The sequence below is a fragment of the Chelmon rostratus genome, chromosome 7 (genome assembly GCF_017976325.1).
Source record: "Chelmon rostratus isolate fCheRos1 chromosome 7, fCheRos1.pri, whole genome shotgun sequence".
Classification (NCBI taxonomy): Eukaryota; Metazoa; Chordata; class Actinopteri; order Chaetodontiformes; family Chaetodontidae; genus Chelmon; species Chelmon rostratus.
In genome coordinates, this window is record NC_055664.1 from 13,454,609 (window position 1) to 13,470,312 (window position 15,704).

Here is a 15,704-nt window from a genome sequence, read left to right on the forward strand (position 1 = left end):
TTTTGACGGAGACCCAGGAGGTGGATTAAAAAAATCAAATGTGCAGATAGTGATGTCACAAACCGCATCTAGGCCAGCAGTTTTAGTAGCTTCCTACAAAAAAAAAATCATCAGTATGTCAGTTCACATGCGCCATGCTTTCTTTTTGCTCTGCTGCTTTTCTGTTTTTGCTCCGTTCCCAAAAACAGCTGATGCCGAAAACACAAATTCATTTGAACGCGAGGGAATGGCATTTGCCGCGACGCTGCTGTCAAAGAAATCAAGTGTTGGTTCACTTTGTCCTTAGACAGAGTAAGGACATCATCTCTCTCAGCCAAGAGCCATTTTTCATCAGTAAGCTGCCATCTTGAATGAAAGCCAAGTGTTACTTTCTTTGCGTGTTTCAGTCTGAACATATGCACGCATCATCGCACCAAACTGTCTCTGCTTGCTGTTTGCTTCACTCCTTTTGTCATTTCACTGTTTCAGGTGAACATTTGCTCTTATCTTGTGAGCACTTAATACAAATTCAGTGTAAACATCTCTGTGCATTCCAGGTTCTGGTGTCTCAGTAAAATATAGCACCTGTCATTAAGTAGTTTATCACTTACAGTCTCATCTCTGAAACCATCTTTCATGTTGTTATGTGCTCTGAAGTGTCAAATAAAACCTGCAAATGCCATAAAAATTGTCTTGGAATACACTAAGTCCGTTGACTTTGAGGACGCCATGACTCAGCTCCTGAATGACGCATGCTAAGTACGTAGTATGCTAGTTCTCTGGATTGAAGACATTTAGCTCCTGTCATAATCGGAGGCTAAATCCCTGCCTTATCGCCTCCTGGGTGCAGGGGCCTCGGCTTTGTTTAATTGCCACAAGCCGAACCGTCAAAGCCGCATCTCCCTCAGTGTTTACCCCCACTGAGGCTTATAGCTGATAATGGAATTACTCTGAGTCCCGGGAGGAGGGAGAGAGGGAGTAACAGAAAGAGGAGGCAGTCAGAGAGGAAGAGAGGGAGAGAAGAGATGAAGGAAAGTGCATGGTGGGAGCTGAAAGAGAGAGGATGGATGCAGCGTCCGCCTTCAATTGAGAAGAGAGAGGAGAAGGTATGAGGTGTAGTGATGCACGAGGCGATCAGAAGCGGTGGAAAGAGAGAAAAGGTTACAGAGTGATGGCCGGTTGTTGCCAAAAGCAAAGTCTGCAGTACCCCCCGTCTTACTGTTTACTCCAGTGTGACGTATTACAGGGTGCAGAGTGAATTATGACGCAGGATAGAGCTCAAGCTCAAAACATGCCAGCCTAAAAGAATCTAGCTGAAAGGATGAATGGGGCTAAAGAGATAGAGGAGGGGATGAAATAAGAGGATGAAAGAGGAAAGGGGGCAGACAAAGAGAGGCGTTAAGGGGTGTACAAAGAAAAACGAGTCGACACACACTTCTAGCCCCCTTCGCTCGCTGAATCCTTAGAAAGTGAAGCACGTGTTTGTGTGCACGTTTCGGTCGATTTGTCGGAGTATGCGGGACTCTCCGGTTCACGCACCCGAGAGCTCTTCTGTCTCGTTGTTGTTCAAACACGCTTTCCGGTCGAGCCGCGCACACGAGCGACAAACTGAAGCAGAGGAGAGATTTTCGTGGAAGCGAGATAGTGGAGGACGTCAGTGCTTTTCACTCTCCTCTCTGTCATGGTTGAAAGCTTCGGGGTGTTTGAAGACTGAGTTGCAGTGTTGTAGTGGAAAATGACTTCACATTCGAAGTGAGCTTGCGGCTCGGTCAAGGGTTTTGTATCTGTGTGTGTGCGCGTGCATGGATGGATCTTAAGGATGTTAAGCTCTAAGCAGGTGGGATTATTTGACTGTAATTTCCTTAACAACTGTATAATGTAAGCAGCCATGCCAGCTTTGGCTAGTGGGAATGATTTTGTGCCAGTCAGAAAATGGAAAATTGTGTTGCCAGGGGCTTGTAGGGTTGTCCGATTTCCACCCACGTACACGCAAATGTGTGTGCTTGTACTTTATAATTACATGTATGTGATGTGCCAGAGAAGCATTTTGATTTTAGGGCCTTAAATCTGCCTCATGGAAACTCAACAAGATATCCTGGAAAACTGCTTGATGCATTTTTTAAGCTGAATCTCAGTTTCATGAGACTCCTCCGGTCACATTCATGGATGCTCACACACACCACACAAAGAGCAGGTTTGCAGGTCTAATTAGGAACGGGAAGGTATAGCTGACACAAGCTGGAGCTGTTGCTCATTAAAATGTTTGACATGTGTAACCAGATTCCACAGTGTGAATTTAATTAAGGACCTTGTGTCTTCCTCTGCCCCATCCACCTATTTGCTCTTCGTCTACTCTGTTCATTTGTCATTGCAAAGCTCTCAAAAACACTGTCTCTGAGTGTACGCTGTATTTTCTGTGTGCTAATTTTTCTTAATTCACTCTCTTTTTTTTCCCTTTTTCCGTCTGGATACTTCTATCTCCAACACGCCGCCCTCCTTCCTCCCTCCTCACATCAGTCTGTTCTCAGTATTCGAGAGGGGTCTTCGCCATCTTCGGCCTTTATGACAAGCGCTCGGTCAACACGCTGACATCGTTCTGTGGGGCCCTGCACATCAGCCTAGTGACGCCCAGCTTCCCCACTGAGGGAGAGGGCCAGTTCACCCTGCAGCTCCGGCCGTCCATCAGAGGGGCTTTGCTGTCACTGTTGGACCACTACGACTGGAGTCGATTTGTCTTCCTCTACGACACAGACAGAGGTAAACGCACAGTGATGAATACGTTAACAAAGCATATGAAGAGCTTGGGTTCCAAAATAAAATGAAGAATCACACAATATAATTTCCTTACAAGTTTTTTTTGTTATTTTTACCAAAACAATATATTACTTTGCTTGTTTTAAAAGGGGTTTCCATAAGAACAAGTATAAACATGGGAAAATCAATAACTTACACAGTTGGACCTTGAAGTTGAATGTTGCTTTTATAATGCAGCATAAAACAAGCATTAGTCATAACTAGTCACTGGATTCAGAGATTGAGGGAGGCACTTGAATGACTGGAATGACTTAAAGTATAAGTTTGTTTTTTAAATTCCACCATCGAAGTGCTGCAGTACAGTATCATCGTTTGTTGTAACCGAGCCTTCGCCTTACAACCACTCATCTGTTTTCCACGCCGCTTTCCTTACTTGTGGCTTTTAAAGAGAAAGGTCAAAGTTCGTTTAAAGAGCTGTGACTCAGTATTATTATGCATACTCGCTGTCTACCAGAACTGTTTAAATGACTGTGACTGCAGCAGCGTGGTGTCCTTACGGCAGAGATTCATCCACTCGGTGGTGATAACAGGAGCTAACTGGGTAGATCTGCAGTCTTCCTTATCTGATCTTAAATTAAAAAGTTAGGAACGATTAAAATAGCTTTTCAAATAGTTCACACATTTTTGCATGAAGAATTACCCATCAGTTTGACTTTGGTTTGGCATGGCACACTGAGAACAGTATTATTATATCGTCAAGTCATTGTGATATTTCGAAAAGACTATTTGCCTGAGTTTATTTGGCCTTAATTTAAATCCCAGATTCAGCCTAGTTTTCTTGTGGAAAAAGAACAAGGGCTGTTCTACAATTTCCTAAAGAAAGAATACAGCTCCAAAAACAAGGGTGGAGTTTGGTGCTTTCCACCCAGAAACTAGAGTTTGGCGTCAACTCTTGCGGCATTCACCTGCCTTTAATTTAACCATACTATCATGCAGCACACATAAGTTAGTGGAGCAGACACAGCTGATGCCCCCGGCCCCTAGCCACTGTCATGGGAATGCTTGGCACGTTATCTCTCTCTCTCATACACACACACACGAAGCCCACACACACACAGACTAATTCCCCGCCACAGGGAGAGAAACACAGGTCAAACATGACGCAGAGTCCCCAGACCATGGTATAGCTGTGTGTCAGGGAATCAGTGAGTTGTACTGTGTATGTGTGTGTGTGTGTGTACTCTGTTTGTGCCTCTGCCAGCCTCCCTCTGGTCCAGGTTGTCTGAGTTAGTACCCACAGGGAGCAGAGGGGGGAAGAGGACGAGCAGGAGAGACAGGTGAGGTGAGTTGAGCTGCTGGAGCAGCCGAAAAGAGGGAAAACAGGAAAGACAGCTGCGAGAAAGGGGAGGAGGAGACAAACAAGGTGACAGGGGAAGAGACAGGAAGAGGAGAAAGCAGGGGTTGGTGGGAGTTGGAGGAGGGAGGTACTGGGGGGATTACAGAAAGGAGGAGTAAGAGGATAGACGGGATCACAAGCCTCTCGGGATATACAGTAGCATATAACAGGAGGAGGGGGTGAAAGGAGGGAGAAATGGAGCGGAGGATGGATGCGTAGAGTTTGGGCTGTGCTCACCCTTGACTAGGCCAAGGCAGGGCCCTTCATTATAGGCTCCCATCAGGCCCTGCTGCCGGTAATGTGCTGGAAAATGGGCAGTAACGCTGCGATCTGTTTTATGCGCCACACACACACACACACACACAAACACACAAACAAACTGTGGTCTGTCCACAAACCTGCATACAAGACAAACGCATACACACACCCACCAAGATGTGCATCATTTCACATATAGCAGACGAATGCATGTGCATCTGTGCATTACATTACATCAATATCAGTGAGACGGTACAAACAAAGCACATACACATAACCAACTCACAGAAGAGTGTAGCCTTCAACACAAATACATTCATTTAGGACACACACTTATTTACAATACCACTTGAGAGGCTGGAAAGTTGAAAACGCAGCCTCACACCTCACGTAAAGGCAAACTGCACTTCTTTGCAACATAAACCACAATTATACACACACATTCCCACACATACACACTGTGATTACTGAGGCTTCGGATGTGCTTTTTGTTTCAACTGAAGCAGTAAATAGCTGCCTCCACCAAAGTAGAAAAAAACAGGGTAACAGTTGGCACTGTTGCACTTTGTGTGTGTGTGTTTGTGTGTATGTGGGTATGTGTGTTGTTTTTTGCTGCTGTATATATGTGTGCCACTGCATTTCATGCACGAATTGTGTGCACACATGTGACTGACTTTAGTTCAGAGCAGAATAAACAACATATTTGTAGGTTTGACAGAGATTACAACAGCCATTATGATAAAAAATACATTAGCTGAGTGCCAATATTGTGAAGGAATATTGTTATGATATTGTCTTCCACTGTTGGTTTTTCCCACTTGTTTTGAGCCCTCTTGACAGCTGTTTGATGTAATATACTGTGATTCATTGTCGCTGATGTTGCCACCTGCTGCTCATAGGATCACATTAACTTTGAAACTCAACTAATGTCAAGCCAAGGGGCGTACTCACCCTATTCAAAACTGCGCTACAGCGTCCTGAAAAAGATCTCTGTGTTTTGTTCCCAGCTATATAATATGAATCAAAGTTCACTACTGAACAAGAAGCAATGGGTAGTTTAATGTCAATGAAAGGTCCCCATCAGTGCGACCGACAGTTTCTATTGTTTTGGCACATTACTCTTTGTCCTGATAAGCTCTGTGTGTTGGTTGATACAGTGACATTCAAAGGGACTCCTGCTTGAGGTGCCAAACATTTTATCCTGCCGACTAAAGACAAGACATTAGCATTTTGCGCAAAGACATTGTGGCAATTGAGATCAAATAAAAGTTTGTGGGGTTTTTTTTATCTGTGCCTCCAAAAATTGCTGAATATAATTACATGATGTCCCAAGTATGTCTTCTACCTCATACAGGATTAATTATCTATTTCACTTTTTTTCCTTCCCTTTCTCTCTGTTGTCTAGGTTATGCAATACTGCAGGCAATTATGGAGAGAGCGGGGCAGAACGGATGGCAGGTCAGGACACACAAACACACAAGTTCCTGGAAACAGGCCAACACACAAACACACATGCGTGTGCGCACACACACACAGTGCACACACATACTTCTTGTTGTTAATTCTATTCTAATTCAAACACAGCGGTTAACTTGCTTGTGGTTTGTATGCATGACCTTATTGCCACATGCTGTTCATGTTTGTGTGCACATACGCATCACCTGTGAATGTATGCATGTATGTTAGGTGAGCGCCATCTGCGTGGAGAGCTTCAATGAGGCAGCATATCGCCGACTCTTAGAGGACCTGGACCGACGTCAGGAGAGGAAATATGTCATTGACCTGGAGCCTGAGAGACTACAGAGCATACTAGAACAGGTAATATTACTGTACTGCTGACCAAGGTTTCTTTGCGCATGGCACTACAGCACAAGAGCAAAGTAATCAGTCACCACCTTAATTAACCCATATGCCATCATTTATAATAATAAGAATTGTTATAAAAATGATGAAAACTGTATTTGTATAGTACCTTTCAAAGAAGAATTGCAGCTTAAAGCGCTTTACAACAAAGAAGTCACATGCACAGTGCTTCACATAAAAAAGACAGAATGAACATAAAAAGAAGAAATGGAGAATAAAAACTACTTGAAAATAATAATAACAAGATGCAAATTAGGCTGAAAATAGATGCATCAGTGGTCTTCAAACTCTCTTATTTCTTTAATAAAATGACAGTCAGCAATTTGAGACCTAATAAGCCACAACCGGTAGAGTGCACCTTGTATGCACACTCTACCAATCAGCTTCTAGGCTGTTGAAGCAAACAAGCATAATAGAGTCTCCCAATTTTCCAATGATCACAGATTCACCACTGGGCTTGATTAATAAGCCCATTTCAGCCTACCCCAGAATGTCTTTCCATGGGTCTAACCTCACTGTGGGTATTATCTGTGTCGGGCACAGCCTGGAGCTGTCTCTCAAAAAAAAAACAACAACAACAAAAAAACATCGTTGTGCTGCTGTGGTCGTTAAAAGAAAAAAGAAACACAGCACAGTCTTTTATGAGAGAGAATGAACAAAATAAGATAAAAAATTATACTCACTAACAAAGAAAGTGCTTCACATAAAAAAGACATAGAATGAACATAAAAACAGGGATAGACTGTAACCCACTTGATAATAATAGTAAAAATATGATGGAATAAGGATGAAAATAAAGACAATGCCTAACATAAGATGGAAAATAAAACCACTGAATAATAGTAATAAAGTTCAAAATAGAGTACATTGAATGCAGGAATCCGAAGTAATATTGATGCTCACAACTTACTGTACACAGCCTAAAGGTAGCATGTAAAAATGAAATAATAGCTAATTAACAATGTGAGCTTTTAATTGGTGGACATTTACAGCTATATCACATGGTGCACTAAACACTATAGTTCCCAGCTACAGTACATCAAAGGATGAAGAAAAAAGCTTAGCTTTTAGCTTTCTGCAGGCACAAGATGATATTTGACACTGATCTGGAACCTGAAGGACCCTGCAGCATTGTAGTTCGAGAGATAGCGCTTTAATGGAGGCCACACTATAGTTTTATGTGGCAGTGTTACTATCGCTGAGATTACTACAAACAGGAAGGAGATTACTTCACTGACCTGGACTTAACAGCACTTAACACTTAATAATGACATGTTATTACCTTAAACCACAGCCAGTAGAGTACAGAGGAAGCTTTTTTAAGTAATTGAAACCAGAACCTTTGCAACAATTCAAATGAGTAGTATATTACCAATTATAGCATCCCATTTTATTTATTTGTTCACTGTATCAGTGGTGTCTCTCTGCTCGCTGTCTGCTTCACTCAGCTAGTTGCAGCAGCACTCCTTATGCTTTCTGTCATCTGGAAAGAAAACAAGATTTGGGTTTTTCCCCAGAGTTCATAACGTTGAGAGAAAAATGTGACTCTCCCAGCAACTGTGCCAGCGTGTGATTGCAGTAAACACACCATACTGTCTTCTTAGATACAGATTTACAGATCACAAACACACGCTAACACATACTGTATATAAAGGCACATGCTCTGACACCTTACGCTTGTCCAAGTTCATTAGATTATCTGTCTTGCTTGATAGCTGAGCTCTGACAGGTGGCGTGTGTGTGTGTCTGTGTGTGTGTGTGTGTGTGCCCTTTGACTCAGGTTTCAGTGTAACATCCCATTGGTTCTGCCACCTGTCAGCACATCTGACAAACTCAATGACAGATAAACACACACACACACACACACACACACACATACATACCCCTCACACACACATGCACGCTTATTTGGAAAATATATACCAGTGCAAGACAAACTACAGGCAAACAAACATACACACCAGCTCTTAAATGCACATACTCACACAGTCACACACACATAAACATGCACCAGTAGCAGCATCCCAGACAGACAGATAGACAGACAGAAAGACAGTTCCTTAATTGGCTTCTGTGGTGTGTGAACAGACAGACGGAGACACACACACACACACACACAAAAAAAAAAAAAAACACAGCCACACAGACACACTAGTGTATACTGAGACAAGCATGCAGACACAAACACACACTCGCATCACAGTGGGCTCTGCAGTGCTGGCATTGGCGAGCATCCCTGCTCTGAGACAGAGACTGCTCTGTTTGCCTGCCCCCGCCAGCTGCGATCTGTGTGTGTGTGTGTGCACGCGTGTGCATCTGTCTGCGGCAGTATATAGTTGTTGATATGTGTGGGTGAGAGAGACAGAAAGAAAAAATGTGAGCAATTTATTAATTAGGTTTATGCACCATGTTAATGAAGATGTTTATTCCTCCTTTGTCAAAAAAAAAAATCTTGCAATGTGCCATAGTTCATTACATCCCATTGAACAGGCAGCATGATGACGAAAAACTGTTTCAGTTTTGAATGTAAGTCATGCAAACACACCAGACAGACAATCAGTAGTGATTTCTGTTCACTGGCAACATGTATTGACAGTGCATGAAGTGGAGGAGAAAAGGTGTTGAGGTCAAGGAGGTGTGCTGTGCCTTTGACTTCACAGACCAGGTGTCATGGTTTTAGCTACCTGAACATAACCGCATCTTAATCAGGCTGCAGCAACAATAAGTAAATGTTTTAGGGAAAGCTGAAAAATACTGAAAATGTGTTTTATGTTGCACTTATATATCAGCAAAATGTGTCAATAGGAGTGTCTTTTAAAGCCCACATTACATTTCCCCAAATTGTGTTTTTCTTATACAAAAAGTGAATGTAATTCTTGTAAATGTCGCCAAGCTGTCACTATTGGATCGAGGCACCTCATTAAGGTTATTACCAAAACAAGCTAGATCATCCTTTTTACTGGATGCAAAGTCTTTTTTATTCAAGTTGGATCAGACCAGTTAACACAGCCCTGACCCAGACGTTGCTGAAGCTCTTTAAATGTTCCAACAGGCTGCAGAGTCTGAGCCAGCATGGTGCAGAGGACAAGTAAAGTCCTCAAAGGCTCATCGCTCCCTCTGCTTTTAATCAGCATAAGGAAGTAGCCACAGCCGCTGTTGGGTGAGGCGACAGATGGGAGGGAGTCTCCTTTATTTGTAGTTTGAATCCCCTGCCCTGCTCCCGGAAACAAAATTAAAACAACTTTAAGTTCTCTCCTCAGTTAACTCAATGGCTTGTAAGCTAATTGCACATCCTACGTGTCCCCTGGTTTGTCATACAATAAATGCATTGCCAGTAGAAGCAAAGAAATGATCCTCTCGCTCTCCTTTTTTCTCCCCAGGCTGTCAGTGTGGGGAAACATGTGAAAGGCTACCATTACATCATAGCAAACCTGGTAAGAACTCTTAATGACATTGCTGTTGGCTGTTATTTTGCAACATGGTCAGTCCTGTAAGCCAACATTATGAGACATGACACCCCTGCTTTGACTTACAGCTTGTCCCAAGGTTGCAGTTATTAACAGAAAAAAGAAACCATGTTTGCCAGTTCCATTTTCATCATTTAATATTGCCACCAAGGTGCCGTTTTCCGCTTTACTTCAGAATTAGTATATCATGAGTTGTCTCTCCTCAACAAAGTCAGAGCTGCAGGTCGCTGCTGGAATTCACTTCCGGAAATGAAGTATTGCTTCAACCTTAATCCCTGCAATCTCTTCCCCGGCATTTCTCTCCGGGACAGAGAAAAAGGGGCCAGTGAACTCAGGTCAAGCTAGATCGGTTCTCAGAGCTTTTAGCAATTAGCATCCATCAACCCCGGCTAACCCTCACATGTCTCTACTGTCTACCACTGTCTGTGGCCCATTCCCAAATGGATCCCTCTCCACGACCACTTCACTGTGAAGTGTCACTCTGTGTGAAGTCACGCTTGCAGCTGTGGAAGCCACTCTATATTAAGTAGGGGTATAAATAATCAGGTAAACTGTTGGCAAATGCAGAGTATGATATGTCAACAAAGGCGCACATTTTCCATCAGAGGGTTTTGTTGTCTACTGCCCCTCTCCTGTAGCTGGACGTTTTTCTGGCCTTGCAGCATCCTCATCTTTCCACCTTTCCTCCTCCTTCTCAGGGCTTTAAGGACATATCTCTGGAAAGGTTCATGCACGGTGGGGCCAATGTGACTGGTTTCCAGCTGGTGGACTTCAGCAGGCCTATCGTTATTAAACTGATGCAGCGCTGGAACAAACTGGATCAGAGAGAGTACCCTGGATCTGAAAGCCCACCTAAGGTGATAAATATGCTGCCATTTGAAGTGCTTGCAATATTTGGTGTTGTTTTCAAGATGTTGTTCTCTTCAGCAGCCCTTATTCTACCTCAGCAAGGCTTACATTATTCAGGAAACAAAAATTGCTAAACATCACTTTACCTTAGAAATTGAGACAAGCTCTTTTCCCCTATAACACACCGTCAGTACACCCATATATACACAAGAAAATTGTGCACAGATACATGCAGATTTTTGCAGTGCATACACACACACACACACACACACACGCACACACACGTTTGGCCATGTGGCATTGGTGTGCAAATTGTTCTTCGTACCTGAAATTCAACACAGATGACAAATAAACAGCTTCTTCAAACAGGTAGCCAGACACGGCGATGTGCTGCATTCAGACTGTGATATGGTGCATTTAGTTCAGCTTCTTAGCCAGTCAGAGTGTGACCTCAGGATGTTGGAGAGGTGAATTGGCTGATCTTACTGTGATTGAATACATAAACTCCTTTATGACTCACTGGTTTAGCATCAAGGTTAGCGTGTTGCATGCAGTTTCTTCAGACTGAAGACTTCTTTATCATGTCCGTCTAGCATGATGTTGTTCCATGACATCTCACCTTTTCCCTTTCACTTTTTCCTGGTGTTTTGCCTCTGCTTGCCTGCAGCTCTTTATCACAATGCACAATTGCATTCCTTGTGACTCATCGTCTCTCTCACTGTATATTCCTTGTCTTCTCTCCATTCACTGTCCTCAGTGTCTGTTTTCTCTCACTACCAGCATCCCTCTCTGTCATATTATTGTGCTTCTATTAAGTCTCTACCACTCCCCCTTCCCTATCTGTCTCTGTCTGTGTCCATCTCTCCTCCCTCAGTACACCCCCATTGACCAAGTACTGACCTGCAACCAATTGCAGTTCATTTCTGCATATATTAAGCAGAAATGTCCACCTACCTATTAAATATACATCATACTGCATACGCATGTCATAACCATAAAAAGGTGATGCTGTGTATGAGTCTCTCAACTTTACAAATACATATTGATGGTCCCTATGGTTGATGTGTCACTATTGGAATGTCATTTTTCACCCAGGGACCATATTAATTGGCTCATCATCATTGTCAGATTGACCTGATGAATTCTCATTAGTGGATGTCGGATGCATCAATCGACCCTTATCGTTAACACAGTGTGTTAATGGAGGTAAACTTATTAGACTCAGTAAGCATGCTGGGATGTACAGAATAAAGTTAAACACAAATTCAAGTGTCCTTAACGTTCATCAGTGATTCTCTTTCCACTGAAACCACAAAAAATGATATTTGACCTCTGCCTTTGCAAACAAGAAAACACAATTTTAATGATTCAACACAAGACAAACGGGAAAAAAAACAGTTATCTCTAGTGACAACAGATGCCTCCAAATTGCTCCAGGCTAATTGGTGCTGTGTAAAAACTGAGCTCAGTTAGCCTTGGGCCAACTCATGGCCTCGGGCTAAGGAGAACTCTGGTCTAATAATGTGCAGTTTGAAAAGCACTATTGGGACCTTTTGCTCTGGAGGCTGGATTTTGAGTTAGCTGCTATAGCCATCAATCAAAATCTCTTAACCTGGTGATTCTCAGCTGGTGTGCCTGGAGATTTTGTTGAAACGTAATGAAAATGATCAGTGACCTGGCAAAGTAGTTTATTAACTAATCAAAATTCAGGCACAATGCTTCTTTTCCTGTCTTTTTTTTTTTTCATTTTTTTTTCCTTTGACATGTAGTTTTTCACACACTTCCCCTGATTTCGTAATTGAAATATGAGTAAATCTGCAAGATCTGTGTTAGTATATTTAATAGACAATGGGGCAACCTTTATCAATATTTGTCCATGTGCAAAGCATTTAATATTTACCAGACACCAGTGCAGAGCTCATTTTATGAATGATGATCAACTTCTCATGTCATTTGACAATTTGACAAAAAAAAATAATGAAAGAGCTTTGTGTTTTTCAGTGTGTCATTAACCCTGCCTCTGCTATATTATTATATAGCAGTAAGTCAGTTTATAGTGACATTATTTAATATCATTAAAAAGTAGAAGAGTTTACACAGTGTTTGCACTGGATTTATTCATAAATTATCCTGTTAAGATGCACACATGCATGAGGCAAATGGCCCTTGCATAGTTATCTATAAAACAATGGTGAAAGGTGACAAACCAGGCATGTTTTGACACTGGCAGAATCTGATAATTAAATTAAATTGAATTTAGTTTTATTTCTATAGCTACAAATCTCAAATCAAGTTGCCTCAGGACACTTTCCATATAAGGCAGGTCTAGCCCAAAGATACCCAGCTAGAGAGCCAAGATCTATGGAAACCTGCAAGATGAAAAAGCACAGAGACTCCAGGAAAGAAGCCAAGTTATTGACATGCATTAATGGAAAATGAATGTGTACAGATAGAAAGGGAGAGGAGAAGAGATGAGCTCAGTGTATCATGGGAAGTCGCCCAGCAGTCTCAGCCTGTTGCAATATTACTAGGAGCTGGGCCAAGGCAAGCCTGAGCCAGCCCCAACTGTAAGCTTCATCAAAAAGGAAAGTTTTAAGCCTACTCTTAAACATAGAGAGGTTGACTGCCCCCTGGGCCGAATATGGTTCCCCAGGAAAGGAGCCTGGTAGCCAAAGGCTCTGGCTTTCTCTCTGGAGACTTTGGGAATCATAAGTAAGCCTGTGATCTGGGAACGCAGTGTTCTAGTGGGGTAATAGGGTACTATGAGCTCTTTAAGATATGAAGTGCCTGACCCTTTAGGACATTGTAGGTAAGAAGAAGGATTTTAAATTATATTCTAGATTGTACAGGGAGCCAGTGCAGAGCGGCTAGTATAAGAGAAATATGACCTCTTTTCCTAGTTTTTGTTAGAAGACGTGCTGCAACGTTCTGGATCAGCTGGAGAGTCTTTAGCAGCGTATTGGTGTGGCCTAATAATAAGGAATTCTAATAATCCAGCCTAGAAGTTAATGCGTGGACTAGTTTTTCTCGTTTTGTGTGTGCCTGATTTTGCAATGTTATGTCGGTTAAAAAAGGCAGTCCTTGAAATTTGTGGGAGTTAAAGGACGTATTCTGATCAAAGATAGCTCCCAGATTCCTTACAGTGGTGCTGGAGGCCAGGGCAATGCCATCTGCAGTAGCTTTATCATTAAAGAAGGTTTCTAAGGTACAGAGGGCCAAGTACTATAACTCAATTAAACTTTTGTTATGGGGAAGAACTGAATCCAGCAACTACTTTCTCAAGGAAGTTTAGACAGGGCAAGACTGTTGATCACATTAAGTGCCAATAAGGGAAAAGCTTCTCTAAGCAGCGTAGTTGGGATGGGGTCTGAGAGACAGGTTGATGGTTTAGATGAAGAAAAAGTTAGTTGGTGGAGGTCGATGGGAGAAAAGCAGTCTAAATATATATCAGGTGTTAAGAGCTGATTCTAAGGTTCCTGTGTTTGAAGATAAATTGCTACCTGCTGAGGGCAGGGGGTGATGAATTTTGTCTCTAATAATTAGAATTTCATCATTAAAGAAGCTCATGGAGTCGTTACTACTGAGGGCTGTAGGCATACATGGCTCAATAGAGTTATGACCCTCTGTCAGCCTGCCTACAGTGCAGAAAAGAAAACTGGTGTTGTTCTTATTTTCCCCTATTAGCGATGAGTAATAGGCTGCCTCGGCGCTGGGGAAGGTCTTCTTATCTGTTTTAAGACTTGCTAGGCTTGACAAAATTCTTCTGTATTGGTGGAACATCATTTCCTTTCAAGCTTTTGCAATGTTCGGTTTGAGGGTTATACCATGGAGCTAATCTCCTGTGTTTGATTTTCTTCTTTTTTAGAGGGTCAATAAAGTGGAGTGTCATAGGCAGCAGCCTGCAGCTCTATCAACAGCACGTCAGCAGTGTCTAATGTGCCGCATCAACTTTTGTGTCAATATGTTAATGTTGTGAGTCATTACGTCCTGATGATTGATTCCAATTTTTTCATATGATTTGCACTGTCTGTATTCTGACACTACTTTGTGATGTGAATGGCAATATCATATGAATAAGTCCATATCTTTATTATACACAGCACTCTTGAGGCGTTACTGTATGAGCTGAAATGAAACAAGACTGTTTGCAGCCATGCCTGCTAGCTCTGTGAGGCTGGCTGCACTTATGCTCATCAGTGCTTTGAGCTACATTCTGACATGCTCACAGTGACAATGCTAACATGCTGATGTTTAGCAGGTGTAATGTTCACCATGTTTGTCTGCATGCTAACATTTTCTTATTCATTCCAAACACAAAGTACAGCTGTGGCTGATGGGAATGCCATTAGTTTACCAGGTATTTGGGCATCAACCAAAGTTTTGGACCCAGTCATATGCCTTGACATCATGTGATCATTGAAGAGGTAACAATTCATCCAGAGGGGGACAAAGTGGTGGTCTGACCAACCGGCTGACAGCCATATATAGAGTGCGGCAAAAAATACATGAATAAATGAATGAATGAAAAAAAAAAAATGCTCACAACGTTGCTTCATCTCACTCAGCTCAGTTCACTCATGAAAGTTTTTGTACATGTGGTGTAAAACATGAATGCAGATATGTTCATTCTAAATGCACTGCTTACATTTTTTATTAGGTTTAGTTTCTGTGTGAAAAGGGGAATGTGCTTTCTTTTACTGTGTACATCATTTATAAATCTGGTCTCAAACACAACTGTAGAGTAAATTAATATTGAACCAGAATCCACATTTACAGAGAAAATCTGTTTTTACTTGGTGGATTTTAGCAGAACTTGGAGATTTGAAGTCATCCTAGAAATATTGTCTAGAATTTGGTGTTTTTAAAAGCAGTACTGTTTTATATGTGTCCCGAAGGTGTTTCTGTCCTACCCCTGACAGAAACAGAAAACAATATGCTAGTTGGCTCAGTTTTGTTGTTGTTTCCTTCTTGATTTGGATTCTATAGTCGTCATCTGTCAGTCACATGCCTAAAGGCTTCTTAAGTTTCAAAGGGGAGAGATGAAAGGAGGATGACATGGTTGTTCAGCTTTCCCAAAACACGCCTTTTGGGATACAAATCAAGGGATGTCAGTTAAAGAGAAAACTACCTGCAGAGGC

The 15,704-nt window shown here is 42.1% G+C and overlaps 1 protein-coding gene across 3 annotated transcripts in view; it reads left to right on the top strand.

Moving 5' to 3' along the window:
- gria4a (glutamate receptor, ionotropic, AMPA 4a) overlaps positions 1 to 15,704 on the top strand; it is a 97,163-nt gene that overhangs the window by 37,576 nt on the left and 43,883 nt on the right. For all 3 annotated transcript variants that reach the window (XM_041940720.1, XM_041940719.1, XM_041940721.1), the window contains exons 3-7: positions 2,497 to 2,736; positions 5,793 to 5,845; positions 6,074 to 6,205; positions 9,631 to 9,684; positions 10,416 to 10,574. In XM_041940720.1, the coding sequence (XP_041796654.1) occupies positions 2,497 to 2,736; positions 5,793 to 5,845; positions 6,074 to 6,205; positions 9,631 to 9,684; positions 10,416 to 10,574 (638 nt within the window). The remainder of the gene's footprint in view (positions 1 to 2,496; positions 2,737 to 5,792; positions 5,846 to 6,073; positions 6,206 to 9,630; positions 9,685 to 10,415; positions 10,575 to 15,704) is intronic.